The sequence below is a fragment of the Dendrobium catenatum genome, unplaced genomic scaffold (genome assembly GCF_001605985.2).
Source record: "Dendrobium catenatum unplaced genomic scaffold, ASM160598v2 fragScaff_scaffold_1056, whole genome shotgun sequence".
Classification (NCBI taxonomy): Eukaryota; Viridiplantae; Streptophyta; class Magnoliopsida; order Asparagales; family Orchidaceae; genus Dendrobium; species Dendrobium catenatum.
The window spans coordinates 4,291,522-4,317,301 of record NW_021319518.1 but is presented as its reverse complement, the minus strand read 5'-3'; the positions used below and the strand labels follow the sequence as shown (position 1 = coordinate 4,317,301).

At 37.3% G+C, this 25,780-nt stretch overlaps 5 protein-coding genes across 5 annotated transcripts in view; 1 reads left to right on the top strand and 4 right to left on the bottom strand.

Moving 5' to 3' along the window:
- LOC110108809 (endochitinase A) overlaps nucleotides 1-496 on the bottom strand; it is a 12,929-nt gene extending 12,433 nt beyond the window's left edge. The window contains exon 1 of the mRNA XM_020839605.2: nucleotides 164-496. The gene's annotated coding sequence lies outside the window, so the exon portion shown is untranslated. The remainder of the gene's footprint in view (nucleotides 1-163) is intronic.
- A 2,384-nt stretch (nucleotides 497-2,880) lies between these two features.
- On the bottom strand, nucleotides 2,881-3,789 carry LOC110108794. Its single transcript, XM_020839588.2, has 2 exons — nucleotides 3,378-3,789; nucleotides 2,881-3,274 (listed from the first exon to the last, which is right to left on the bottom strand). Exons 1-2 carry the CDS (start codon nucleotides 3,683-3,685, stop codon nucleotides 2,920-2,922), a joined length of 663 nt encoding a protein of 220 aa, XP_020695247.2. The 5' UTR covers nucleotides 3,686-3,789; the 3' UTR covers nucleotides 2,881-2,919.
- A 6,655-nt stretch (nucleotides 3,790-10,444) lies between these two features.
- Nucleotides 10,445-12,110, top strand: LOC110108795. Its single transcript, XM_020839589.1, has 3 exons — nucleotides 10,445-10,633; nucleotides 11,315-11,440; nucleotides 11,874-12,110. Exons 1-3 carry the CDS (start codon nucleotides 10,445-10,447, stop codon nucleotides 12,108-12,110), a joined length of 552 nt encoding a protein of 183 aa, XP_020695248.1.
- Nucleotides 12,111-13,389: 1,279 nt separating this feature from the next.
- LOC110108813 (30S ribosomal protein S31, chloroplastic) lies at nucleotides 13,390-14,164 on the bottom strand. Its single transcript, XM_020839612.2, has 3 exons — nucleotides 13,901-14,164; nucleotides 13,751-13,815; nucleotides 13,390-13,664 (listed from the first exon to the last, which is right to left on the bottom strand). Exons 1-3 carry the CDS (start codon nucleotides 14,064-14,066, stop codon nucleotides 13,533-13,535), a joined length of 363 nt encoding a protein of 120 aa, XP_020695271.1. The 5' UTR covers nucleotides 14,067-14,164; the 3' UTR covers nucleotides 13,390-13,532.
- A 4,760-nt stretch (nucleotides 14,165-18,924) lies between these two features.
- LOC110108784 (auxin transporter-like protein 2) lies at nucleotides 18,925-24,840 on the bottom strand. The gene is made up of 7 exons (XM_020839575.2): nucleotides 23,799-24,840; nucleotides 23,498-23,683; nucleotides 23,260-23,372; nucleotides 22,984-23,167; nucleotides 22,786-22,883; nucleotides 20,751-21,216; nucleotides 18,925-19,384 (listed from the first exon to the last, which is right to left on the bottom strand). Exons 1-7 carry the CDS (start codon nucleotides 23,973-23,975, stop codon nucleotides 19,166-19,168), a joined length of 1,443 nt encoding a protein of 480 aa, XP_020695234.1. The 5' UTR covers nucleotides 23,976-24,840; the 3' UTR covers nucleotides 18,925-19,165.
- Nucleotides 24,841-25,780: the final 940 nt, after the last annotated feature.

Below are 25,780 nucleotides of genomic sequence, written 5' to 3'. Positions count from 1 at the left end.
TTAACTGCAAAGGAAAAAAAAAAAGTCTGTCAACACATTCCAACAATTGCAGAAATCAATCCAAGTTAAAATCTCAACAAAACTGTCTCTGCATAAACGATCCGGCCTCAATGTCGACCTCAAAGCCGTGAAGAGAAAGTCGGCTTGAAAAAAAAAAGGCGACCTAAAAATGGATCACAAATGAGCCACATTTCGATCTTTCCACCCCGATCGTGACATAAAAAGCGGCGAAGAGGAAGCGGCGGGCCTGAGATAAGGCCTCCAAAGCCAAGCTATCAACTGCAGCCCCTTTCTTCAGGAGAGCATGACATTACAGCTCTCCCCCGGCAAGAAGGGTATAAAGAATGGAGTTGGGATCTACAGACACATATGGAAAACGACCAGTAAGCAAGAAGAGAATGAGATCAGACGCATTTGAGCCTACCCCGCCGTTTCAAGCTTCAAAGCAAAGCTACAATGGGTGGGAACTGGAAATAGCTACTCATGCGAAAGAGTGCAACACGCTTCTCTTGCAATTTACAAAACAAATACTAGTCCACTTTTTTGAATAAATGTCAAGAATGCCATCGAAGATATATTAATTTAATTTAATTTAATTTAATTTAAATATTTATGTTGGATGCAGCTGTTATTATCCCTTCATTCAATTTCCACAGGAGATTGGGCCCATTCTGAGTAAGTACGCTAATGTTTGTTCACATTGTAAGGTTGCAAAGATGGCGCGTCTAATACTGAGTTTGCACTAATTTGTAATTGGTAGTTAAAAAAAATCCACATGAGACACAATTTCTTAAGAAATATTTGAATTAAAAAATTTTGAAATTAAAATTAGGATCATCTAAACTTTAATTTTAACAAATTTATAGTTGTATTGAACATGAACTAAATATCTCAATAAGATGTTCTAAAAAAAGCTAAAAGTGATTCAATATGAGCCTAAATAAGTCTAAAATCAAGCACTTGAAAATCTATCGGAAACTTCATACATTAATTGGAAGGTCAAATGATCTATAAATTTGACATGCTTATAGTCAAATTGAGTGGCTCGATTAGACGAATCTAACGAACTCAAGATCGCTGAATTTTAATATCATTAAGGCACTTAAATGCTAAACGAACGTTTAATGATCAAGAAATCGATATAGACTGTAAGATTCAATGTTTTGTATTACGGTTCAAATTACCATAATGTTCACTCCAAAAAGGGACAAACCTCGTGATTTTTTTTTTCTTTTTTTGAATTTTCACATAAAAATGTCTAATCTTATAACTTTTATTACATGCTAAATTTTTATACAATGCTAAGACGTGAAACACATACACTCAACTGATTTAAATTTTCCAACACGTAATAGTAATATTTTTTTGTATTATTATGATAAATTGGTCATAATTAGAATAATTAATCCAAATAAAATAGATCACTTTTTATTGGAATCTTTATATAAAAATTTTTATATTATAATATTAAGATGTAAAATAACATATATTTTAAATTTATTAATTTTTGGGAAATTTACATACATACCACTATATACTTAGTATTTTACATATCTAACACCTCATTTTTAAATAATACACTTATACCACTCAAATCCCTACTTTATCTCAATAACACACTCAATTTTTATTTTTCTTACTTAGTAGGTAAAAGGTGATATTATGTCAGCCAAAATATTTAGGGAAATTTACATACATACCACTATATACTTAATATTTTACATATCTAACATCTCATACATTAATATTACATATATACCACTCAAATCCCTACTTTACATCGTTTCTACCACTCCATCTAACGCCTCCTCACGACGTTCTCTGCCTTCCGAACGACGTTTCTATGCGTTATTGTTGGACGGCGCGAATCTGAGAGTCGGTTAGGGCAGAACTGGAGAAATCAGAGCTTGGGGGAAGAAGGTAAGCTCTCATGCATTCTCTCATTTCATTTTTGTTCAAAATGATTTGTTTTGCTCGTAGACTGGCTTCTTGTCCATCCACTAAAAGATGAGTTTCGTTAAAAATATCTGGATCTCGTTCAAATATGCTGGTCTTCCTGATGCATTTCTTGAAAATGATTTTGTTAGGTTTTTCTAGGAAGGTTCTTTATCGGACATTTGCTTATGTAACGATTTCGTGTTTGATAGCCTTTTTTATAAGTACAGATTTTTTGTTGTGTTCAAGCATATGAAATTCTTAGCAATTTCTTGCATTTCTTGAACCCGTACAGAAAGAAGTATCGAAATTCTTAGCAATTCCTTGCATTTCTTTCAATACTCGTTGTTCAAAGATCCATTTAGCATTTCTTGCATTTCCTTGAGTTTGTTGAAATTCTTAGCATTTCTTGCATTGCTTGGTGGAGGCCGATAACTTAATTCCTTGCATTTCTTATAATTTATAAATGGCTAAGCAATCAATCTGTTGTTGTGCATATTTTCAGGTTTTGCAAAAGTTTTAATGAGTTCTTCGAGTTCTTCCGTTGTGAAAAACAGGCAGCAACATTCTAAGGTGTAATGCCATTGTCATCTGAAATGTGTCTTATTTACCTGCCACCGAGAACCAAACAGTGGAGAATTGAATGGAAGCAATGCTTATGTGCAGAATTGAATGGAGTATTAATTGTGCAGCCTCAAAATCATGTTTAACCTCACAATTGAATGCTTATGTGCAGAATTGAGTTTTAATTGTTCAATCAAAATGGATTATTAATTGTTCAATCAATGCTTACGTGCAGAATTGAATGCTTATGTGCAGAATTGAATATAGCATACATGTTCAACCTCAAAATCATATTAATTGTAATCATATGAACGTCAAAAAACACAAAGTTATGTGCTTTAATAGTTTTACAAAAAATTAAGACCAAAAATAATGTCAGCCAAAAAAATCATATGCGGTCTTCGCATAACCTCCCATAACTTAGAGACCTTCAACATACGAACAATCATTTTCACAACCCTCACTGAAGTCTTGTGGAGTCCGTCGACTTGGCAATTTAGCTTGTTTTGGTTGGCCCACTTGTGATAATAATGCGTCATCAATGGTACTCCTTAATGGATTATTGCATGTACTTCGATGATGACCCCAAAGACCACATCTGCTGCAGTTATGGACCTTCTTATCCTTTTCCAAAAAATTAGGCAATCTTTTTCTTTTGGGTCTTCCTCTAGGTCTACATGTATTTGGTACTCCAAGCTCTACCACATCATTAACTACTTGCCACTGATCCTTCCCAGGTATAGTGGCGATTGCTCCATCGTACGCCATCCGGTACCTAAAGCACTTGTAATCATTAACATAGTAGTAATAACATAGTAGTAATATTACCTATAAAATCATTAATTTGTAATCCTAAATTTAAGAAATGTAAATATTACCTGTAAACGTAGTAGTAATCATTAACATACGTATGCCACAACGGATGCTCCTTCATCCCAATGAAAGCTATGGCATGAATGCAAGGAAGTCCTGTTAATTGCCAAACATTACAAGTGCAGTCTCTGTTCTCGACATCAACAATATGTCTTGAATGGAGGGATTCAACTTCGGCCATGTACAAACTAGACTGTCGAACTAATAATTGTTCTTTTCTAGTAGTAATTTCTCTAATGTATTCTTCTGCATGAAGTACTAATTCACGGTGCCATGTCAAACTCGTCATCTTATGTGCGCTCCTTTGCTCCATGAGTTTGCCACGAATCAAGTCAATTAAGTCGACAACAGGTTTAGTTCTGGCTTCCACAATCCATGCATTGAATGATTCAGCAAAATTATTAGTATTGGTAGAGTGGAAAATCCCAACCATAAACTGACTTCGCGACCACTTGTAAGGTAATGAAATAAGGTATGCATGTATAGTCTGATTTAAAACACTTAGTTCAAATAGCTTGGTATTATACTCTGTGCAAATGTATGCATTCGCTGCTGCCCAAACCAAACCTTGGAGTTTATGGCCATCTTTGCAATGGAATTTTTTTTTAATATTCTTCCAAAAATGACGAATACATATTCTATTTTTAATATTGCTTCAAATAAATACACAATTTCCTTCAAATTTCTTTTTCAAACAACAAATAATGCTTATTAATGCCATGTAAGTTTATCCACAAAAGCTACAAAACAAAATTTCTTACAAATTTCGTACTTTTAATTTTTTTTTAAAAGCTGTTTTATTTGTAAAAAAAAATTCTGTTTTTTTATCCACAAATGCTACAATGGCACAAATAAAATTTTCTGTTTTATTTGTCTCCTAACTTTTATTTCTGTTTTAAAAATTTATATTTTATTTTTTAAAAAAATTCTGCTTATCCACAAAATCTATTTAGTGCCATTTTAGCAATGACGAATTTTCTGTCTTATCCACAAAATTTTTGCTTATCCACAAATGCTACAATGACGAATTTCTGCTTATTTTTAAAAATTTCTATTTTATTTTCAAATATCTGTAGCATTAGTGCCTCAAGGCAAAACGGCGGAAGACATTACCGTGGAGAGCAATGCGATCAGCAACTGTTTCGGGTTCAGATGGTGGAAAACGCGAGACGTCCGACAAAAGAAAATATGACAGACTTAGCAGCAACGGGTATTTCGGCGGGAAGAAATACTTCCGTCCGTTCATCACTGGTATTGGGCGGGAAGGCAGAAACGTCGTGAGGAGGTGTTAGATGGAGTGGTAGAAACGATGTAAAGTAGGGATTTGAGTGGTATATATGTAATATTAATGTATGAGATGTTAGATATGTAAAATATTAAGTATATAGTGGTATGTATGTAAATTTCCCTAAATATTTTGGCTGACATAATATCACCTTTTACCTACTAAGTAAGAAAAATAAAAATTAGGCGAAGAAGATTGAAAAATAGTTTGGAGCGAAGAGATGAAAATCAATATGCAAAACGTCTAGAAATTTTAAAATCATATTTGACATAAATTTTTCTTACTGTAGCCATAATGAGAGAAAAATTAGGATTATTATCAGTAAATTTTAAACTCCTCTCAAGTTTACACATAAATATACACCTAAATTAACAGTAATACACAGCAATATACAATTTGTATTAAGGAAAAAATCATATTTAACATAAATTTTTCATAAACCCTAAATCCTAACAAGTTGTTTACATAAACCATTTACGCATTTCGACATATCCAATGAAGATAAATCTGACCTTAACGTTAGCATCTGCACATAATAATTATTCTTAAAAGAAAAGAGCGATCCTTTTTCGAAGATGAAGAGCGTCTAAATTGAGAAGATGAAATGAAACAACGATGGAAAGTGAAACGACTTTGAATGCCGAGACTTGTGGAATGCCGCGATTTTAAAATTTCACGGACCGGATTAAAATTTTTCACCATTTGACCAGTGGACCGGATTGGGTTGTTAGGCCGCACGTGTTAGCATTTTATTGGAGATCGAACATAGAACTACGTCCCGGACTCCGCACGTAATAATTTCTCCTCTTCCGAGCATAATCGGAATGCGATCAAACCAAAACTAGTTGAATCGATGACCCAAAATAGAATGCGGACATTACATGAGATTGATGAATGAAAATTGTATGTCGTTGACATTATTTGCAATTTAGCAATGGGATTATTAAATTTAGGTTCTTGTTGAATTCAGTGGTTACATATATAACAATATAAGAAAACATCCCTTATAAATATTATATAAAAGCTCAAAAAATGAAAAGAGGTATCAGAGGATTTATTTAAATATGTCAGTCATACATAGGAATTCTTAGCGCCTTTTCAAAGTTGAAGGCAACTAGCTTTATTAAGACATTTTTTTGTTACTTGAGGAAAAATCTTATAATTATGAATAAGGATGTTTGATACGTGAGAATATAATTCCACCCCACCGAGCTTAACTGGGTTGGAGAGCGAGCGTTGTTGGATATGGGGCGACTCCTTAAGTGGGGAGAAAATAAGTACATGGTCTGACACCTGTGGGGCTGGTTGCCGCAAGGCCCGCCGAGGAATTAGTTACGCCGCGAAGCTCGTCTCTATGAAGGTGGCAGCAAGTAGATATCCCCGTTACATAAATAATATGATAATCTTTATATTTGCCTAACACCTAAAACTTCCAAATATATCATACGCTGTAAGCCAGTGTCTAACTCTCCAACTTGAATCACAACAAGAACTCTAGCAGTCCAGCCCACTCTACAGGAACTTTTATTTGGTCCGATCACAGGACGTAGCTCTACGTTCGGCCGTCAATAGAATCGTGCAACGCGTTCTCACTATGTACCGCACGCCCCGACAACCCGACCCGGAACGGACCTATGATGACTCGGTATTTCTCGATTTTGTTAGGTATTGATCGATTTTGCTTGACAATAACCAATACCGAGCAAAAACCGAGTAAATACCGAGCAAATACCGAGCAATACCGAGTTGTACCGAGTTTCTAGAAAAACTCGGTACAACTCGGTATTGCTATGTTCACAGAGCTGCCAGACGACTTGACCTGGACCAGAACCCGGGAATGCTATGTTCGCGTATTGCGAGGTATTACTCAGTATTTGCTTGGTATTGCTCGGTATTACTAGGTATTGCTTGGCAATCACGAGAAATACCGCTCTGTGAAGACCAATACCGAGCAATACCGAGTAGTCCCGGGTTCTGGTCCAGGTCAAGTCGTCTGGCAGCGCGGTAAAGAGTAAGAGCACGTAGCGACATTTTATTGGCGGCCGAACGTAGCTCTATGTCCGGTGAGAGGACGTAATAATTGTTCCACTCTACAGAGGTTTTATTTGGGTTAATTTTTTATTATTTTTAAAAACAGTTTTTAGTATAAAAATTTTTGAAGTAAATTTTTTTAAAAGTAATAAAAAATTGTCTCAAATAAAACCTGACTCAAATAAGAAAACGATAAGGCTAAAGAGTAAACTTCAACGAGGTAGATAGGATCAATAGAAAGAAATTCAATAACTTGAGTTAGGAGATTGTATATGGCTCAATAGCAGCAATGGAGAAGGGAAGAGCAGCTTTCCAAGCCCAATGACTTGCAGGCATTCTTCTTTGATCTACCGCTTCCCATAGCAGGAGAATGCACTAATGCCTGTACTTGAACCACTTAAACGCAGGCAATGACATCAATGGAGGTTATCTGAAAGGAAATACTTGACTTCGCAAGTAATCCTAAGGGGAAATACTTGAGTTCGCAAGCAAACCTAGCAATAATTGATGAAAACAGCGAGAAAATTTCAAGATCTCCAATGAAAACAATCCCAAATCAGTAGATTGTATAATAGTAATCAAATCAAAGCGAGCACAAAGCAAAGATACAATTGATCCTCAATTCGAGAGAAGGATCGTTCTCTCCCAATCTCTAGACGATGACTCAGAGCCCAAGTCACCAAAGAGAACTTCAAGAGAAAACAACAATCAAGCATGCCCTAACCCTAGCCTCTCATCCTCTTTAAATACATATCTTCATAATAAAAAGCCAATAAAAAGCTTTCTAAAATAAACCAAATTCAAAATAGCTTCCCTATGCTTTAGCCGCCCCCTTCCTCTCTCTATTTGTACTTGGGCGGCTTTCTAAGGAGGCGGCTTAGCCCACCTCATATAAACGTGAACCGGCCCAACTTAGGTCGGTTTCATCGGTTCAGGAAGAACAACGTTATCTCTTATTGATGAAAAAAAAAACATGTTCGAAAATAAAATATGCTTTAACGTTATTTGGGAGTCTGGGACTGTTGTTAAAAACTATATTTCCAACCACAATTTCTATTAAGTTTTTTTTTTTTTTTTAAATTTATTATAAGACAACTTTGATAAATAGTTAAGAAACTATCATTCAAACACAAAAGAAACGTTCTCAGACCTGTAGCAAAAGACTGTGAATTAGATCAAAGTAGTTGGTCAACTTTTTAGCAGCTGGACAAGCAATAATTTTGTAAGAAACAAAGAAAAAGATTTTGAGTACAGCTTTTGTCATAAAGTCCATGAAAGATGCACAAAGCATTTGAAACTGAGCACTGTAGTAGTAAATCTCATCCCATATGCTAAGACAGGCGATGATCCTTACTCTATGAGGGTTTAATTAGAGATCTAAACTAGTTAAGTAGAGCTAGAGTTTGATTAATTGTTAGAGCTGAAGCTCAGGCTTTACAACTATTATAATAAAATAATAAAAAATACGAGAAATTAGAAAAAAAAATCACTTCATATAAGAAAGTGTGATATGATACTTATATATTTTTAACAACTTGGTACTTAAAGCTCTTGAATAATAATATGTTTTAAGTGTATTAAATGAGCCGCCTCGATAGCTTGCGAGTCGCGTCAAGACTAGCTCAAATTTGGCTCGTTAACTCATCAAGTTCAGTTCACGAGCCATTTATTGAGCTAAGCTCAAGCTATCTCATAAATCTGCTTAACTCATACACACCCGTGTACAACAATGAAACTTAAGGCAGAAATGCAAGGGTCATAATAAGAAAGATCATATATAGAAAAACACTTAATTTGAACGCACTAAAAGAAATAAAAAAAACAACTAAGCTTGTCTTATCAAAACAAGGATAAATTTCCAAATAGATGAGATTCAAGGAAACACCAGCGCTGTATCAAAGGTTGGCAAGAAAATTCAAATTATATGCACAAAAACTACAAGGAAAACACATCATAACCCTGTTATCCACGAGGAATTATTCTGTGCGGACACCGGACGGGAGAATCGTCAGGTTCCACGCTCGGTACCGAGCGCGGTACATTTTTTGGGGCGATGTGGTGCATTTTTATTGGTCTCCGGATGAATCCGGATCCGCATGTAATAATTTTTCTTTATCCACTTGGTATCCGAATAAGAGAGGAATGGATAAATTTCAAAAACCCCAATGCTATAAATGAAGGATTCAAGGGATTGTTTGGTTTTGACAAACACTTTCAAAGTTCAAAGTAAATGGAGCCAAATTGACCGCATCATTCTACAAGGTTTTTGAGAATGAATGAACTAAAATGTGGGTAATGTATAGGTAATGTAGCACGACCACAGCAAATCAAATACAAAAAAAAAAAAAGTTAATCTCGGCGTTCTATTAACTTTACACCCATTTTTCAGCAAACTGAACAATCCATTAGGGTATGCCCGCCCACAAAAATACAAACAAAAATTTCGTCTTTGGGAATAAGAGAAATCTGAAATTTACAGACATGATGCTTGTTTGCCCATATTCTAATCCCCAAAAAAGAAGTAAGTTGCCATGGGTGAATGTCTCCAAGATGAGACATTGTCATAAATGAACCATTCACTTGTGAGTGATTAAATGAACAACTCTTTTCAAAACCATCAGTGTTTAGTTTGCTTAATAGTTATGTAATATGCACTTCCATCTCTTGCTCAAGAAAATTATACTGCCAATCCAACAGGCATAAGAAGAAATTGTTAGACCGGCCCTTGGGCCGGCTGAACCGGTCCTCCTTGGACTGGTTCAGGTCTACAGGAGGCGGAAGCAGCAAGGGGGTTGAAGCTTGGCTTGGGCGGCGGCTTGAGTGGGATCCACACAATAATAAAGGCTGGGATTAGGAGGGAAAATCGAATTAGGGGGTTGTTTAGGGAATAATGAATTGTCCTTTTATTTATTTATTTATTTTATGAATTATCCTTTCACTTTAAATAATCTTCTTCTTGCTAGGGTTATGTTTTCATCTTGAATTTGGGCTGAAATTTAAGATCTTGGTGGTTGATTTTGGGCTCTAGACTCCGGCTAGAGATTTAGAGAGTTGAATCTTCCTCTCGAATTGAAGATTCATTGTATCGGATTATTTTTTTCCTTCCACTATTGAATTTCTAGTGATTTCTCCTTGTTTTTCCTATAGTTTTTTGGGCAAAAACTGTTGAATTTATGTAGAATTTCTCTAAAATTTTGCTCTATTTGCCATTATTTGGGGTTGTTTCCTACCAAATTGATATCAGAGTACGTCGATCTAAGGGATATCAATGGCCGGAAAGAAGGTCGAAGTCTTGGAGGGAGAACTTGGGCAACTCAAATATGATTTTGAGGAAAAGATTTTTTATTTTCAAAATTAGATCAAATCCGTTAATGAAATGATGGAGAGAAAGTTCATTGTGGTGGAAGATATGCTGAAGAAATTATTAGAAGCCAAACGTAATCCGACAACATCGGAAGCAAAGGAAACTACCGACATCCATGGAAGAGGGGGAACCCTAACACGTTTAGGGAAAGGGAAAATCCATAAGTAGAGATCTTGGAGGGTGAATACGGAATGCCTCCTCTAGAACCGATATCTAGGGAAGAGATGAGCATTGACTATGAAAGAAAGGGTGCAGATTTTGTGAGGAGAGGGGATGATTTTGATCGCTGGGGTGCTGATTTTGAAATAAGAAGAGGGGTTCTTGATGAAGGATTTGGGTATGATCGTCGGAGGAAAGATCATGACAAATGGAGAGCACCTCCTCTATGATGAATGGGAGGCTACGGAGGATTTAGGGGACACGGGGGTGACCCGAAGGTAAGGAAACTGAAGATGTCCATCTTTGATGATGAGGAAGCACAAGACTGGATCTACAAGGTGGAGCGATACTTTGCAGTCAACGGATTGACAGAGGAGGAGAAATTGACAGCTGCAGGACTGTGTTTAGAAGGAAAGACAATGGCATGGTATCAATAGCGGGATATGAGGCGGCCCATTCGGAGCTAGAGAGAGTTCAAGGACTATTTACTAGAACGTTTCTGAACTAATAGGGGAAGAGACTTTTATGAGCAGTTTTTCGCCCTGACTTAGGAAGGGACTATGACAGAGTACCAAGACAAGTTCGAATACCATGCTAGTAGGCTTGATCGGCTCTCAGAGATAGTACCAGAAGGAGATTTTATGAAGGGACTTAAATCGGAGTCCGAGCAGCAGTTAGGGTGATGAGGTCACGAGACTTAGGAGAAGCCATGGAGCTAGCACAGTTGGTGGAGGACCAAAAGTATATAGAGAGGGGGCTAGGGGGAGCAACTCAGGGGGGTCATATAGGATGGCCACCACCTTCTTAGCTCCCAAAGGGCCTACACCGGGAGTTTGAGAGAAGTACTACGGGAGAGGCATAGGTGTTAGGATCGAACTCTTTAGGTTCTCACCGTCTGTGATGACGAGGAAACTGAAGAGGGAGGTGAGAGCGGGTTAGTAATGGAGGAAGAAGAGAAGTTGCATCTGGATGTTGCAGAAGTCTCTCTAAACTCAGTGGTGGGATTCACCCGAATCACACCATGAAAGTGGAGAGAAATAGCTGACAGAGAGGTGGTGGTGCTGATAGACAATGGGGCAACCCACAATTTAATCTCCAATCAGATTGTTGACCTTTTGGGGATGAAATTAGTGGATATAAGTGGTTGCGGGGTGATGATGGGCACAGAGAAGGTGGAGATGGATAGAGGAGTTTGTAGGGGAATAGTGACGACAATTCAGGGGATTCAGGTGAGGGAGGATTTTCTTCCCTTGAACTTGGGGAGTATTGATGTCATTGTGTGGATGAAGTGGTTGCAGACCTTGGGGGATACTAAGGTCAATTGGGGAGTACTGAGGATGAAACTTATGGTGGGAGGAAAGAGGATGGTGATCCAAGGTGATGTAAGGTTGTCTAGGGTTGGAGTATTTTTCAAATCCATGATCGGGACCATACATGAGGTGGGAGGAGAATATTTGGTGGAACTGCAACACTTGGAAGGGATCAGTGTGGGGAAGAGGGAGGCATAACTCTTGCAGTACAACCCATCATACATCAGTTCAGTGAGGTCTTCTAGCCGCCTCAAGGCTTGCCACCACCCAGAGAGCACGAACATGCCATCATTTTGAAGGAGGGGGGTCCCCGATTAGTGTATAACCATATTGCTACCCCCAAATTCAAAAGGATGAGATTGAGAAGCTGATCATGGAGATGTTGGAAGCAGGGATCATAAAGCCAAGTGTGAGTCCTTTCTCTAGTACAATCTTACTGGTCAAGAAGAAGGATGGGAGCTGGAGATTTTGTGTGGATTATAGGGCGTTGAATAAGGAGACTGTGCCTAATAAGTTCCCCATCCTTGTGATTGATGAACTGTTTGATAAGTTGTATAGAGCAATGATGTTTTTCAAGATGGACTGTTAATTATACACATAATGTCGCCAATATATAGGGAAAGTATTATGTCAAAAAAGTATTTACCCTTTCTTAATAATTTAAAAAAATAAAATAACATAAGTTCAACTCAAGAGCAGTGGCATTCATATTAGCGCATAAACATAGTTCAAAATCATTCGTCACCCAAGAATAACAAAGATAGCAACATAGTTATTTTATAACCTTTGCCTGGCAAATTATCATATAAAACTTGAGCATTAAAGGGTAAAATTTACAAGTGAAGAAGGATAAAAGGTTTCATGTTCCCACAACTTTGCCATGTTGCTTCAAATAAAATAAATAAATAAAAGTATTTGACGGAAAACTAAACTTAGCAATGACAACACTCGCATTATATTATTTTAAAACTCTAACAGAGTTTTTTCAAGACTTTTGAATAAGAATGTTTTTCATAAGCTTACTTATAAGTGAATTACTTTAAGAAAATAAGAATAGAGGAATAAGAATTCATAAATTGACACCCAACAATTAGGATGACTTTAATGATGCTGATAATGATGATGAAGACATAAGTGAATAACCTCTTGAAGTAGAGTCCTTGCACCCTCAGGGCTGAGGCTAAGTAGACACGTCGAATGTAGCCCTAGTTCCAAGGATCAGATTAGCAGTCATGAAAGCAGCCTATCGACTAGACAACAAAAGAGGTTTAATTGAATATCACAAATAGCTCTTACTCCACCTTGTAAAATCCTAAACAATATCATCTAAAGATAGAAAAGCCAACCATTAGCCATGACTTGTTAAGCAATATAACCTGGTAAGGTTCCATGTTGAGCAATTCATAACTAGACATGAAGAAGATTAACACTTTAAATTTTCTGTAGCTGCCCAAGCCGATGGTTTTGAACTTAAAACTTAACTTTTGTTACACTTTTGATGTGGGACTACAGGAAAAACTTGTTCCCAATTGTAGAATGTAACATCGAGACCCCAAGTTAAGAAATATATCAATAATAGACATCCACCAACTCCAAGCTTAAGTTCATAGATAAGCGTCCCTCCCAGCATTTTTTTTAGACATTTAGGCAAATTAAGTCAAACTCACACACACATCACATCCGCAAAATTCGAACCCAAAATCTCTTGGTTGCTAGCCGAAGCTCCCACAAAGCTCCAACTAACAGACCAAAATGAGTTGCATCCTCCCAACATATTAGAAACTCATCTTTTGTTTCATGTTAATGTGGGACTACTCTCTGTCATGTGGATCATAACAGCACACTTTGATGTCGAAAACCAAAGGGAGGAAGAAGAAATCCGTGCAACCAATGAAGATTAAAAGCATTGGTATCCCAATCACAGTAATCCTAGAAGCAGACAGAGTCTCCAAGTTCCGGAAAAGACTTATACACTTGAAATAAATGAAGAATCATACATGCTATCACAAGCTTAAGAGAAGAGGGACTCATCGATCACGATCTTGACCTTCTCTCCGTCATCGAACCGGTCCTTTCTGGGAGGCGAAGGGGGGGCAGGGATCCTTGGAGGCCCTCTTCCCTTATTCTTATTTCGAGGCCTCGCCTGATACGTAACACACATACAGATTAAAATCAAATTAGGAGTACAGTCAAAGAAAATTTGGATAAATGAAGAGAATCGAGGATTACATTTCCATAAGAGTGCTTGAATCGCTTCCCTTTCGCCGTCTTCTTGTCCCCCCGGCCGCAGTACACTAATCGAGCAAAGAAACGTAGGATAATTGAAAGAAAATAATAAGTATTAGGAACATGATAGAGATGGAAACTGAGTTTATTGACCTAAATGGAATGGCGGAGGAACAGACGCCGTCGAGGAAGCCGAGAGGGAAGCCAAGCAGAGCGAGGTCCCCGAAAAGACTTCGGAACGAGAGAAGGATATATAGGAGCTAGAGGGACGGTACTGGAGGGAAAGGGAAGCCATGGGAAGAGTGAGAAGCGCCGCCATGGGTGGAGAGGAGGGAAGAGCTTGAGAAGAGCAGCAAGCCTCTTTGAACGTCTAGCCGCAGACGAAGCGATAAGCCACGATGCCACATACAATAGAAGAAGCTCCAAGAAAATATTCATCAAAAAATGCGAAAAATTAGAAAAATATAACCATCGTTTATTTAAAATAAATATATCTGAAAAATTATTTTGAATCAAAATACTTCTAGGATTTTTTAACAAAAAAAACTACTCAAATATATTTACTCATAGAAATAAACAGAATTTATTTTTCTAATTACGAATATTATGAGTCATATATATTCAAACCTATTTGTTTAAATGATTTATGTAAAGTCTAAAATATTGGCTCTTACATAGCAAAATGAAGGAGCATCTGGTTTCCATTAGCTAATTTAGAAGCCCTCTCTACATGGTTTCATACATAGGAAGACAAGTGTGATTTTATTCATATAATTTTTGTTCATGCAACCATGATTAATTCGTTCTTAAAAAATAATATATTGAGATATAGGCTTCGTTTAGGATTGTTTTCTTACTGTTTTATACAACAGCTTTAAAGTATAAAAATTTCTTGAAAGCATTAAAAAATAGTAGCCAAAGGCTATCCCAAACAAAGCTTAAATGACAATCGTAGAAGAGATTGTCTTCAAGCCCTTGAAGCCATAGTAGTAACCAAGAACATCTAGAGACTTAAATCCCCTCAAATCTTAATTATTCAAGGATTCAAATTATATCTAAACTTTAAGCTTGTACATTAGTTATAAGAATGTAAATGTATGCGGTGTGTGCCATTGGGATGAACAAAATAGAGAGATGGGCTTATGATCTTGGTAATTTAGCTATTTAGAGGTTTTTTTTTTCTAAATGATCCAAGAATTTTTGTATTTGAAGCTATGTAAAGGGATAGGATACCCTAATAACCTATTTGATACTCACTTAGATGCTTTAATATGAATCCTGGGCTTCAGAAAATAACTAATTTATTGAGATTTAATCAAGTTATTAGTGCAAAATCTTTGGTATGCTAGTTGTTTGATGCCCTTTGGACAATCAAGGAATGTCTAGTACAACCTATCCTAAAGCATTTTGAAGGTTGAGTGAAGGTTGGATTTTAAAGATTGTCTTAGATCACCGAGAACATCACAACAAGTCATTTAATCCTTCAAAAAGAATGGTTCAAATATCTTGTATCACCTTAATTTGAACATTTTAGGTGAACTATCGAATTGTTATTGGACCATCTTTGCTAATTTCAACTAATTGAGCTTCAAGACACTTTGGGGTAGCTTGAATTTTATTGCATTGACATGATTGGGTCAATTTTAATCAATTTGGCATGTTAAGGAAACTAGCGAGCAAATGGAGATGAGCTAAACTAGTAGCTAAGTCACATTGAGCTCAATAGCTAAGTATGAATTCAATTGAACTTGGTTTGGGTTAAGTTAAAATAGTTTAGTTACTTAGGCAACGGAGTAGGTCTTAAGGGGACTAGGGCAAGTCAAAGACGATTGGATGGGTTGTTGATCTAGCTAAATTAGGCTAAATGATCAATTTTGATTCATTTGAGTCAATTTGGGCTAACTTGAAAGGCTATGTTAGGCAAGTCCATTAGTTTCCTAGGATGTGGCTTAGATGAATCCTAAGCATCTAATATGTCAATTGATCAATTTATTTCAAGTGGTACGTGTTGGGTTCATATAATGTTAGCTTGATGTTGAGCAAATCAAGGACATAGTACATCCAATGATTTTGACCTATTTTGATTTATCAAGAGACATAAGTCCTATCATGTTGATTATAGTGATTAATTCAAAGCTCACTCGATGTGCTCTAAGCCCAATTGGATTAGGTTGGCCTGATAGACTAATAATATTTAATATGTGTTACGGTTCTCCTCATGTTTACTAAAATTGTCTTAGAGAGCCTAGGATTTACCTAAACTTAGGTTTCCATTAATTTACTAGAGTCTCCTTAATAAGACCAAGAAATAATTAATTTTCTTCATTATAAGAAATCTTATCTCAAACTAATAGATTATAGATTCTTAAAGAGTTATCTTAATTCCATTAATTGACTTTAATTTTTTTTTCTTAAGTTAAAAAATGCTCTAGATTTCTATATATATTAAGTTTTTTTTTTTGGATTTCTAGCATTAAAATTTTTAATATTGTGCTAGAAAACTAATTTAAGAAACAGTAAAAAAAATCGTCCAAAACAAAGCCATAAGCACACATTCTTCACACAGAAAATTCAATTGATTTACCAAAAGCTCTAAGTAGATATCTATTTTACCATTTGAATTGTATAGCCCAATAAAAATAATTGCAAGAAACATGCATGGAGATGTCATGTACACCTATGGGGTGAGAATTTATGTTATAATTATGACTAACGAATAAGAATATGGTGAATCAAATTGATTATATGGTGTGAAATTATCAACATATAAGACATGACTAATATTTTATAGCTTATCTGAGGATGGATAACATAACATGTCTAGCTCTCGCCTTATCTCAATATGTCATCTTATATGCTCAACAGAGCTCATAAATCCATATATTATTTTTAACAATAGGATAAGAGAGAGATAGTACAACTTCTTAAATGAAATCTCCTTTTTATGTGGACGTTTCATTTGACAATATTATTCATGCAACTATTGATACAAAAATCATCTTTTGTGCATTCAAACTTAATTTGAATAGTATTTTTTTTTATCTTGTAAAATTCAATTGGTGCAAGATTATATAATGTATTAGCCTTCTTTAGCGGCTTGATAAGTTGAGTAAAATGTTCTTGGGGCACATTATATTTTATTTTAGTACTTATAGTCGAATTGTAATAGTCAATTCTGAGTAATTAAGAATGAAATTATCATTTAAATCTAATAAAGAAAGATCATTTCTAATATTTTATAACCAAATCTTTTGAGGTCTACCTCTAACTTTTTTAACATAAGTCAAATATAATACATCTACTATCCTAACCGGGTCATAAGAAGACTACCGTTTTATGTGACTAAGTCAATCAAGGCGACTCGCTGTAATTTTATCTTTCATTGGAACTACTCCAACCTTTTCACGTATATGCTCATTTCGTATCTTATCTCTAAGAGAAAAGCCACTCATCCACCTCAACGTTCTCATCTCTACAATACTTAAAAATCTAAAACTATACATAAATATCCACTCATTCATATTTTTATAAATCCCCAAAAAAAATTTAAATCTTAAGCTCTAACAATTTAAAAATTAGACAAAAAAGTTACAAACTAAAAAAACTTACAAATAAAAAGAAAATTATCTTAGAAGTATTGATTTTAAGTGAAACATGATGAGAAGTGATAAAAATCCTCCATCCATACAAGAAGGACAGCAAGGTTTAACCAAAGACCCAACAAAGAGCCGTTGATGACACCGAGAGAGATAGCCATGGCTCCAAAATCGCTCGATGGGCTTCGATGGAACTAGAGAATTTATTCAGATTATCAAGTGACTTCTGAAAGTATTAAATCCATGACAAGCTTTCAATAATTTCCAGTTTTCCACAGCAAATTTCAAAATCGGCAGGTTTTTTATGAGAAATCCGCCCGAATTCATAATAAATCTTTCAAATCGCAAGATCTCGGAACTGATTTCTTCAATTTAATATGCTGATATGATTCCTTAGCCAATGATGATCTCATATATGAATCTGATAACGTAATGAGAACAAATTCATCAGAGAGGCTTGCCTTTTCAAAATTCTTTCCGTTACGTAGGATAGTAGCTCAGGCAACTCTGTAGATTCTTTCAAAAATGCGAATTTCCTTTTCATTGCCGTTTGTTTTCATTATTTGGGCATATCCCAAACTCCGATGTGATCTGGCCATTATGCAAGAGATGCCAGCAATACTAATTAGTCAAAGGAATCAGGTGCCTCCCATTTGCTGATTAACTCATCTCAGAAAAATATATCTATGTTATTTTGACCTTCTTAAGGAGTTCTTAAGCAACCATAATTAAATACTGGAGGGATCTAGCTTTGTGCAGTCTCTGTTAAAATAGCTCTATAGCTTCTGGACTGTAGTGATGGAGGTGATTGATTGTTCTCTTTTGTTGAAAAATGTTAAAGAACTCTTACCCAATGTTCTTCTTTTGCTAAAGCAACGGTTTGAATTTGTTGCAGTTGAACTAGCTTCAAAGATGCGTCAGAGTAGGCTGTAAACATAGCAAATCCAATAATAATTAACATGTTTAAGCTTGTTTGTCAAGTAACTAAATATGTCCTAAAGATAGTATTTCTTTAATGCTTATCATTGTTATATTGATGCCGTGGTAAGGCTATATGTGAACTTAGGCTTCATTTTGGATGGCTTCTTACTGTTTCTTAACGCAGTTTTTTAGTAAAAAACTTTTTTAAGAAACAATAAGAAAGCTGTCTCAAATGAAGCTCAAGTCGAGTTTGAGTAAGTGCTTTGCCCTGTCATAATTAAATTTCAAGAATAGTGAGAGAAAGAGGAAGGAGTCTTTCTCAGTTCAAAGAATTTAAATTTGAAGAAATAGGACACTGAACAAGAATGAAGTCTTTTCTCCCCACAAAAGACCTTTGCTCTGTCATAATTATGAATTCAAGGACATTATCTGCTTATTATTTTATTTCAATTCATGCCTAAATAAAATCCAAATCTTCTTCCATGCCCCCATTTCATGATGTGTCCACTTCTCCTTCAACTTCCACATGTTGCGTTTTTTCTAAGGCTCTTGAACGTGATTGTAATAATGAGAACCACGCCACCATCATTTGATATTATAACATACTTAAGCATCTACTCAAAGAGAAGAAGAACACACCAGGCTTCGATCATTCATATCTTAAAGAAATCAAAAACCAAGCTGGCAGTCGCAGATTTCTTTTAAACTTGTAATCAATAGCAGAAGAATTACAGATTAGCAAGAGCAAACAAAGCTCCACTTTCATACTACATAAGCACCCATTAGAGAAAAGTCTAATTAAAAAAGCACACAAAACGAGTAAGCAGCCAGGCGCCTGGGAGTGCTGCAACTTCTGTTTGGAAAGTGTTTGATGAAATTCTTAAGAAGGCGAGATCGAGATTCAATGGTGGCGAGGCGGCGGAGTTGAGACCGGCGGCCTGGCGCACTGGTAGCATTTGGCGAAGAGTCCGAAGTTGTCGATCTGTTTGATGAAATTGGTGATGCTGGCCCAGCCCCCGAACCCAAACCCAACCACAAGAACCCAAACCACAATGAAGAGGTTAACTGCATACATGCCCGTCCAGCTAGGCAGGAAAAAGGGTGGCTTATCTGCTGCGTTCTGTTTCCAGAGTTACAAAGCAATATTAAGAAATATACAGCATCAGTAAAAAAAAAAAAGCTCTATGGAATGAATGGCTACATTCAAAGAATGCGGTTGCGGTTGAAATGGCTTAATCAAAGGTAGGCCATGAATTATAAATGCAAGGCTTAGAGACAAAGGCAGTGACAGCAAGTGATATGGAAGAATAACACCATACTACAACACTCTTTTGCCATTTGAAGAAAAATTGCAGCACCCTTTATTTTGCATAAGCAATTCAAACTAATTTCCTATATTAATTATGCATCCTCGCTAGCTATTAGATCTCCAAAAACGTCCATAGTCACTGTCACACTGAACAAAGAAAGACCAATATGCCTCTATTTATGCACATTGAGACACAACACAAAAAAGATATTATGTAATTCAAAGTTATTGAATTTGCATTAATATTAGCGCTACATATGATAGCACAAATCTCAAAGCTTAAAAGATACCAAATTGAGAAATATAAAAAAAAAAAATCTAAAGGCTTTGAAGTCCATCCTGATGTAAAACAGATCAAGGTATTTTATACAGTTATACAACTTTTTAAGATGAGTTTAAATAATTTTTTTTTACAGTAATAAAGTCAAAGATTCTTAGCTTAAATAATCCACCTTCTTTAATCTATGTTGCAAACAATTAATTTTATATTCCACAATAATTACAGTTAATGATAAGGTTTCCCAATTAATAAAAATCTAATATGGTCTTGCCACCTTCATTCGTCGTTCCAAATCCATGGCCACCATGAATGCTTTTAAAATCAACTACCTCTTTACCAACATGTCCATTTAAATCTCCTCCAATAAAAACTCTTTCTTCAAGAGGTATATTTTGTATTAATTCTTCTAAGTCATTCCAAAAATTTAATTTAGAACTTATATCCAAACCTACCCTAAACCCTAAACCCTAAAGGTTTCCCAATTAATCTGCCAAATAAATCTTATGTTTAATTCAACAATCACAGATATAAAATATAGATACCTCACCATGCCAGAAATTAACATTCATGTGAACAATTTTTAATTTGCACCTTTTTTTATGGAGAAATTATTCTGTGCAAACACCCGACCGTCCGGAGGCGAATCAGAACGTGTAATGTTATCAGTTTACTATGTACTACTATATACCGGATGAGCCTCCGGAGGCGAATCAGAACGCATAACCTCATCTGGTATACAGTAGTACACAACAAACTGATGACGTGATGTGTTCTTATTTGACTACGGACCGCGTTCATATCCGCACAAAATAATTTCATCTTTTTATGATCTTATTATAGTCATATTCACCATTCACTGAGAATCCAAATCACAGTAGTGTTGTCTTAATACGATACCTTGCGGGCGGAGCCACTGCGGAAGGTGATCATGTGGGCGAGGCAGGGGATGACGTAGACGGTGAAGCTAACGAGAAGCGCGCCGACGGCGGAGTTGATGGGGCCGAAGAAGGGGAAGATTATAGCAAGGAACCAGATGGGTACGACGACGGGGAGGCGGGCGAGGGCGCGCAGCGCAATGCTTTTGGTGTCGTGCATGCCGATCACCTTCTCCCAAACAAAGTAGAGCGGCGTGCAGGCGAAGCCGAAGGTGATGAACTGGTGAATGAGCATCAATACCACCGCCGTGTCGCGCCACCTCGTCTTAGGAAGTAGGGAGAAGGCGTTGGCGTGGTCGAGGAGTCCGTCGCCGAACGCCCAGTACATGGCAGCGGCGGAGGGCAGAGTCAGGGTGAATACGTAGAGAGTTGCCAGAAGGTAGACGAACTTGAATTTCTGAGGCTTCCACATCGCGTGCATTATCTCCCTGTATCGAGGAACAGACAAGCGATATTATGATAAGAGATTCAAAAGATTAGTGCGAACTACGAGCAGGAGAATCGTTTCAGAAGGAATATTATGAACTTTGCAAGAACTGAGAACCTTCTTGGTCAAGTGCAAATAGAGTGAAAGCAGCCATTAACTAATATGAAATCAGGCAGGCCTTAACAATGATTTTGTTGTGCAAGGGATTCAATTATTGAAATCAGAAATCAGAAATCAGAAGAAGGGTCGGGGCCAATTAAGGCAGACTCGCAGATCAAGATGAGAGCTGCGTCATTAAATTAGTAATGAGCTGAAATTCAATCCTGTTTTGTTAAACAAGTCATATTAAAGATGTCAAATTTCCTGTAGGGGTCAGATTTGAACTGACTACTATATTACAAGAACAAAATGGAACTTTAAAGATGACAAATGCCAGTCTAAGAGCCTGTTTGGACAGTAAGGGGCTGTTTGGTAGCAGGATTTAGGCCAGATTTGAGACGGATTTGAGTGAAATCGAGCCAAATGGCCTAAAATGCAAAAACAAATCTCACGGCAAATGAAAGCCACTGTAGATGGAAAATTCCACCTTGTTGTGCTAAATCCCGGATTTCTGAAATCCTGTTTTTCGCAGGATTTACGAAATCCATTGGCTCAAGAGGAAGAGTCCGCTCGTTAAATGCGCTTTATAGCCAAACAGTCACACAAGATTTAATAGGATTTAGAAATTTTAAAATTAAGCATGCTTGTGCGAGAGAAGCCTTAGAATGTGTGACCTCCTGAAAAGCTACACTAAGAGGACAAACATCATGAAATTGCTATTGCGAAAACGGACAACATATCTATAATTAACAGTTCAGGCAAGATTTTGATGATATTTTCTCAACTTTTTTTTACTAAGTTAGCTTACAGTAAGAACAGCTAAGTGCAAAAAGTAATGAAGACAGAAGAAAAGAAAGAAAGCACCATGCATCATAAGGCTAATCAAGGTTAAAGTTAAACCACACTTGTTATTGGCTATTTAGTGGGAAACAAAGCCAAACTTCACCTTTCAAGCTCGTAATCATTAATGCATCTCTTACCACTAAAAAGATTCTTTCCATTCGTATCAAAAGACTTCACAAAAGGCTTTTTTTTTTTTTACAAAGTAGAGATAAAGTACAGACTACACTACAAAGTGTCACCAATAAACCCTAAATGCGCCGTTTAGAACATTATTACCCTCCCACTGTAACGTCACTGTTATTATTTTAAAATTTAAAGTATAAATTTTCACCGGTAAAAAAATCAGCCGGACGAGGGATGGGGCCCCGGTGCAGTGACGGGTGTGGTTCTGGGTCCAGGAATAAATGCGTGTATGGAGATTTTTTAACCTATTAATGATTTATAAGTTGTATCTGACAACGAATCGTCCGCCTCGCTCCGGCCAGCAAAAGCTGGCAAAGAAGAAAGAAGAAACCGCGGATGTAAAAGAGATAAGAATCAGGATGACTGTCCGGGTTAAAAGGATAAAAGGAAAGCAGGCGTTAATAATGGTAATTATAGTACTTGACTGCAGAATCTCAGTACTTACACAGTTACGGCATGGCCGCCGAAAGTGTAGAGGATGTTAGTGGCGCCAGTGAAGTAGAGCACTAGCTTCGTCGGCCCGCTGTGGACCAACCCGGGCTTCTGTATCAGTAATTCAAACTTAGTTAAAAAAAGTAATTTTTATGGGAATTTCTTATGAAAAATTCGAACTTTGGATAAAAACTGTGATATTGGAGGGGACCTGGCCGTGGACGAAGGCGGCGACGGTGAGGTACCAGGCGGTGTAGGTGGTCATGCCGAGGCCAAGGAAGGACCAAATCCTGTAGTTATGGAAGGATGGGATGAACACAGTTGTCGCGCAACAGGCGCCGAAGATATAGGTCCATGTCCTCTTGTCGAGCCGATCGTTGATGTAATATATGTTGCTGTATTAAAAAAGAGAGGCAAAGTTCAGAGGCATAATTATAAGAAATTAGAGTTTATATAGGTCATTTATGCAAGAAATGGAGAAGATCACCTGGCGCAGCCGATGAGCTGGATGACAGAGCCGAAGAGCAGGAATGTGCAGTTGAAGGCCAGACCAATGGCCTTCCAATATGGTCCCAGCAGTCCGTCGAGTACCTCGAACCACTGTAGTTTTACAAAAATAACCACGAAGGGTGGAAATGTAAAATTCGTTTTTGAATTAGTTTTGGAGGCAGGGGAGGCTGGAGAACAGAGGAAGGAGATGAAGAAGGGTTGATGAGAGTACTTGCCTGGATGACATGATTCTTAAAGCTGACGTTCTCCTTCTCCTTCCTGGTGCGGTACTCGACGTAGAGGACGCTGATGAGGTAAGCGGTCCAGCTTCCCATAAGGCCGTAGAAGATCTGGAGCGTGATTCCGGAAGCCATCCCCATCTGGGAGAAGGAGTACGGCAGCGTCAGCAAAACCTGAGCAACCTGCAACAATTTCATGGAAAATATGGTCAGGAGTTCGAAATAGAACCAGGAATTAAAATTCAAAAGCCGAGATATTTCGATCAGAAGGTCTGAGGGATGATTGAAAGGAAGATACTTGATTGGAGGCGCAGCTGAACCAGGCGTCATAGACGGAGCCACCGTGCCACAAGAAGCTTTTCATGTCGAACTGCGCCGGCGATACCGTGAGACTGTTCTCCTCGTCGCCGGTTTTGAAGCTGGTGGCTTCGCGGTCCACCACAATGGCCTCTTCCGCTTGCTTTGGAAGCTCCATCTTCACCTATCGTCGCCCAATTTCTCCGCAACTAGGACCTGCTACAAAAGAGAGAAGGGAAAATGGATTCGAAAAGATGCGGCCGGCAATATTTACTTGGTTAAACAGTGACTGAAATAGTCCGGAGGAATTAAATGCTGTGATTGATAAATAAAGTGACAGGTCTAAGGAGGAGCAGAGCCGTCCGAGGGCTGGGAGGAAGGAGGCGGAGGAATCTAGTTATTGAATGACTTTGGGAGAGAGGGAAGAGGAGGGAAAGGGACTGGGAATGGAAGCTATCAGTTGTAGCTACAGCAGAGTGCTTCTGCCTCATATAAGAGAGAGAGAGAGAGAGAGAGAGAGGCCCGATTTCCTTCTTTTCAGTGGAGGGTAGATTTCAGATCTAGCTGCTGAATTGAGGACATAAATCCTTCGAGGAATTTCTCCAGGAACTTTCTGCTTGTATCATCCACCCACTACCCTTCAAACAAGCAAAAAGCCCACGCATCATGAAAAATAAATTATAGTTTAGAATTTTAACCTATAGTAATAATAACTTAAAAAAGAATTCCGCGATCTACGTGGATAATCAAGAGTCTATTTAGGGTCAGTTTATCAAAGACCGCAGAGTTATATTGAGTAATTTGTTGGCCCAAAACAAACAAAAATTTTGATAAGCTAAATTATGATCAATTCATAGACAAATGCAACAGATACAGATCAATCATCAGACAAATGCTCTCCTCCTTTCCTATGTGCTTAAGCCGGCATCTTTGATTTCTAATTTATTCGGTTGTCTCTGAGCTATGATGAGTCGAACTGACATGTTGCTGATTTTGTAGAAACTTAAAATGCTAGAGGAGAAGAGATACAGTAACGGGATCGAGAAAATATTCAAAAAGTTTTATTATCTTTCCTCTCTTATTACATAGCAGCTGTAGGTATATATAGCCGTGTCTAAGCCTGCTAGGTACACTTGTCATAACTTGATTGGTTGGCGATACATATTAGTAAATATATTACATGCTCTTAACATTCCCCCTCAAACTAAGTATTGGAAGTAATAGTTAGTTTGTCCCGGAGTAGTTTGAATCTAGGTGTTGCCAAAGGCTTGGTAAAAATATCCGCAATTTGATCAACTGTGCTAATGGGAAGTAGACGAATAACTTTATTCAGAATGTGATCGCGTATGAATCTTTGATCAATTTCGATGTGCTTCGTGCGAGCGTGAAAAACTGGATTGTCGACCACGTCCGAGAGTTCCGGGTACCGTGTCAGGTCGGGTCAACCCGGCAATCCGCCAGGTCGGGCCCGGGTTCAGATTTCCGACCCATTTGTCTACCCGGGTCGGGTTAGGGTAGACCCGTTTGAACCCCAGTCAGTTTCGGGTTCTACCCGAACCTGACCCGTGACCCAAAATTGACACCCCTAACATCAATATTGATGCTAGAAATTGAGTTCAGCTGTAGATGAATTTATTGTTTGATATTCTTACTTTATTTTGAAAAGGAAGAAAAGGAAAATAGAATGTTCGGATGGAGATGTGCTAAGGTCATCCTGTAGAAACTTAAAATGCTAGAGGAGAAGAGATACAGTAACGGGATCAAGAAAATATTCAAAAAGTTTTATTATCTTTCCTGTCTTATTACATAGCAGCTGTAGGTATATATAGCCGTGTCTGAGCCTGCTAGGTACACTTGTCATAACTTGATTGGTTGGCGATACATATTAGTAAATATATTACATGCTCTTAACACTCTTTAGGGGCTAAAAATTTTTATTTTTTGGTTATCTCTTGTTCCGTTTATTTCTTATGGCGGACCAGA

Coding starts and splice junctions, on each gene's coding strand:
- LOC110108794 (XM_020839588.2), bottom strand. CDS start 3,685: ATGGAGCAAAGGAGCGCACATAAGATGACGAGTTTGACATGGCACCGT. Junction 3,275..3,377: donor GATTACTACTACGTTTACAG/GTAATATTTACA, acceptor CAAGTGCTTTAG/GTACCGGATGGCGTACGATG.
- LOC110108795 (XM_020839589.1), top strand. CDS start 10,445: ATGGGAGGCTACGGAGGATTTAGGGGACACGGGGGTGACCCGAAGGTA. Junction 10,634..11,314: donor GTTTAGAAGGAAAGACAATG/GCATGGTATCAA, acceptor ATCTCCAATCAG/ATTGTTGACCTTTTGGGGAT. Junction 11,441..11,873: donor CGACAATTCAGGGGATTCAG/GTGAGGGAGGAT, acceptor CAAATTCAAAAG/GATGAGATTGAGAAGCTGAT.
- LOC110108813 (XM_020839612.2), bottom strand. CDS start 14,066: ATGGCGGCGCTTCTCACTCTTCCCATGGCTTCCCTTTCCCTCCAGTAC. Junction 13,816..13,900: donor TCCTCCGCCATTCCATTTAG/GTCAATAAACTC, acceptor TTGCTCGATTAG/TGTACTGCGGCCGGGGGGAC. Junction 13,665..13,750: donor TCAAGCACTCTTATGGAAAT/GTAATCCTCGAT, acceptor GTTACGTATCAG/GCGAGGCCTCGAAATAAGAA.
- LOC110108784 (XM_020839575.2), bottom strand. CDS start 23,975: ATGGAGCTTCCAAAGCAAGCGGAAGAGGCCATTGTGGTGGACCGCGAA. Junction 23,168..23,259: donor CAGCTCATCGGCTGCGCCAG/GTGATCTTCTCC, acceptor TTTTTAATACAG/CAACATATATTACATCAACG. Junction 21,217..22,785: donor GGCGGCCATGCCGTAACTGT/GTAAGTACTGAG, acceptor TCCTCGATACAG/GGAGATAATGCACGCGATGT.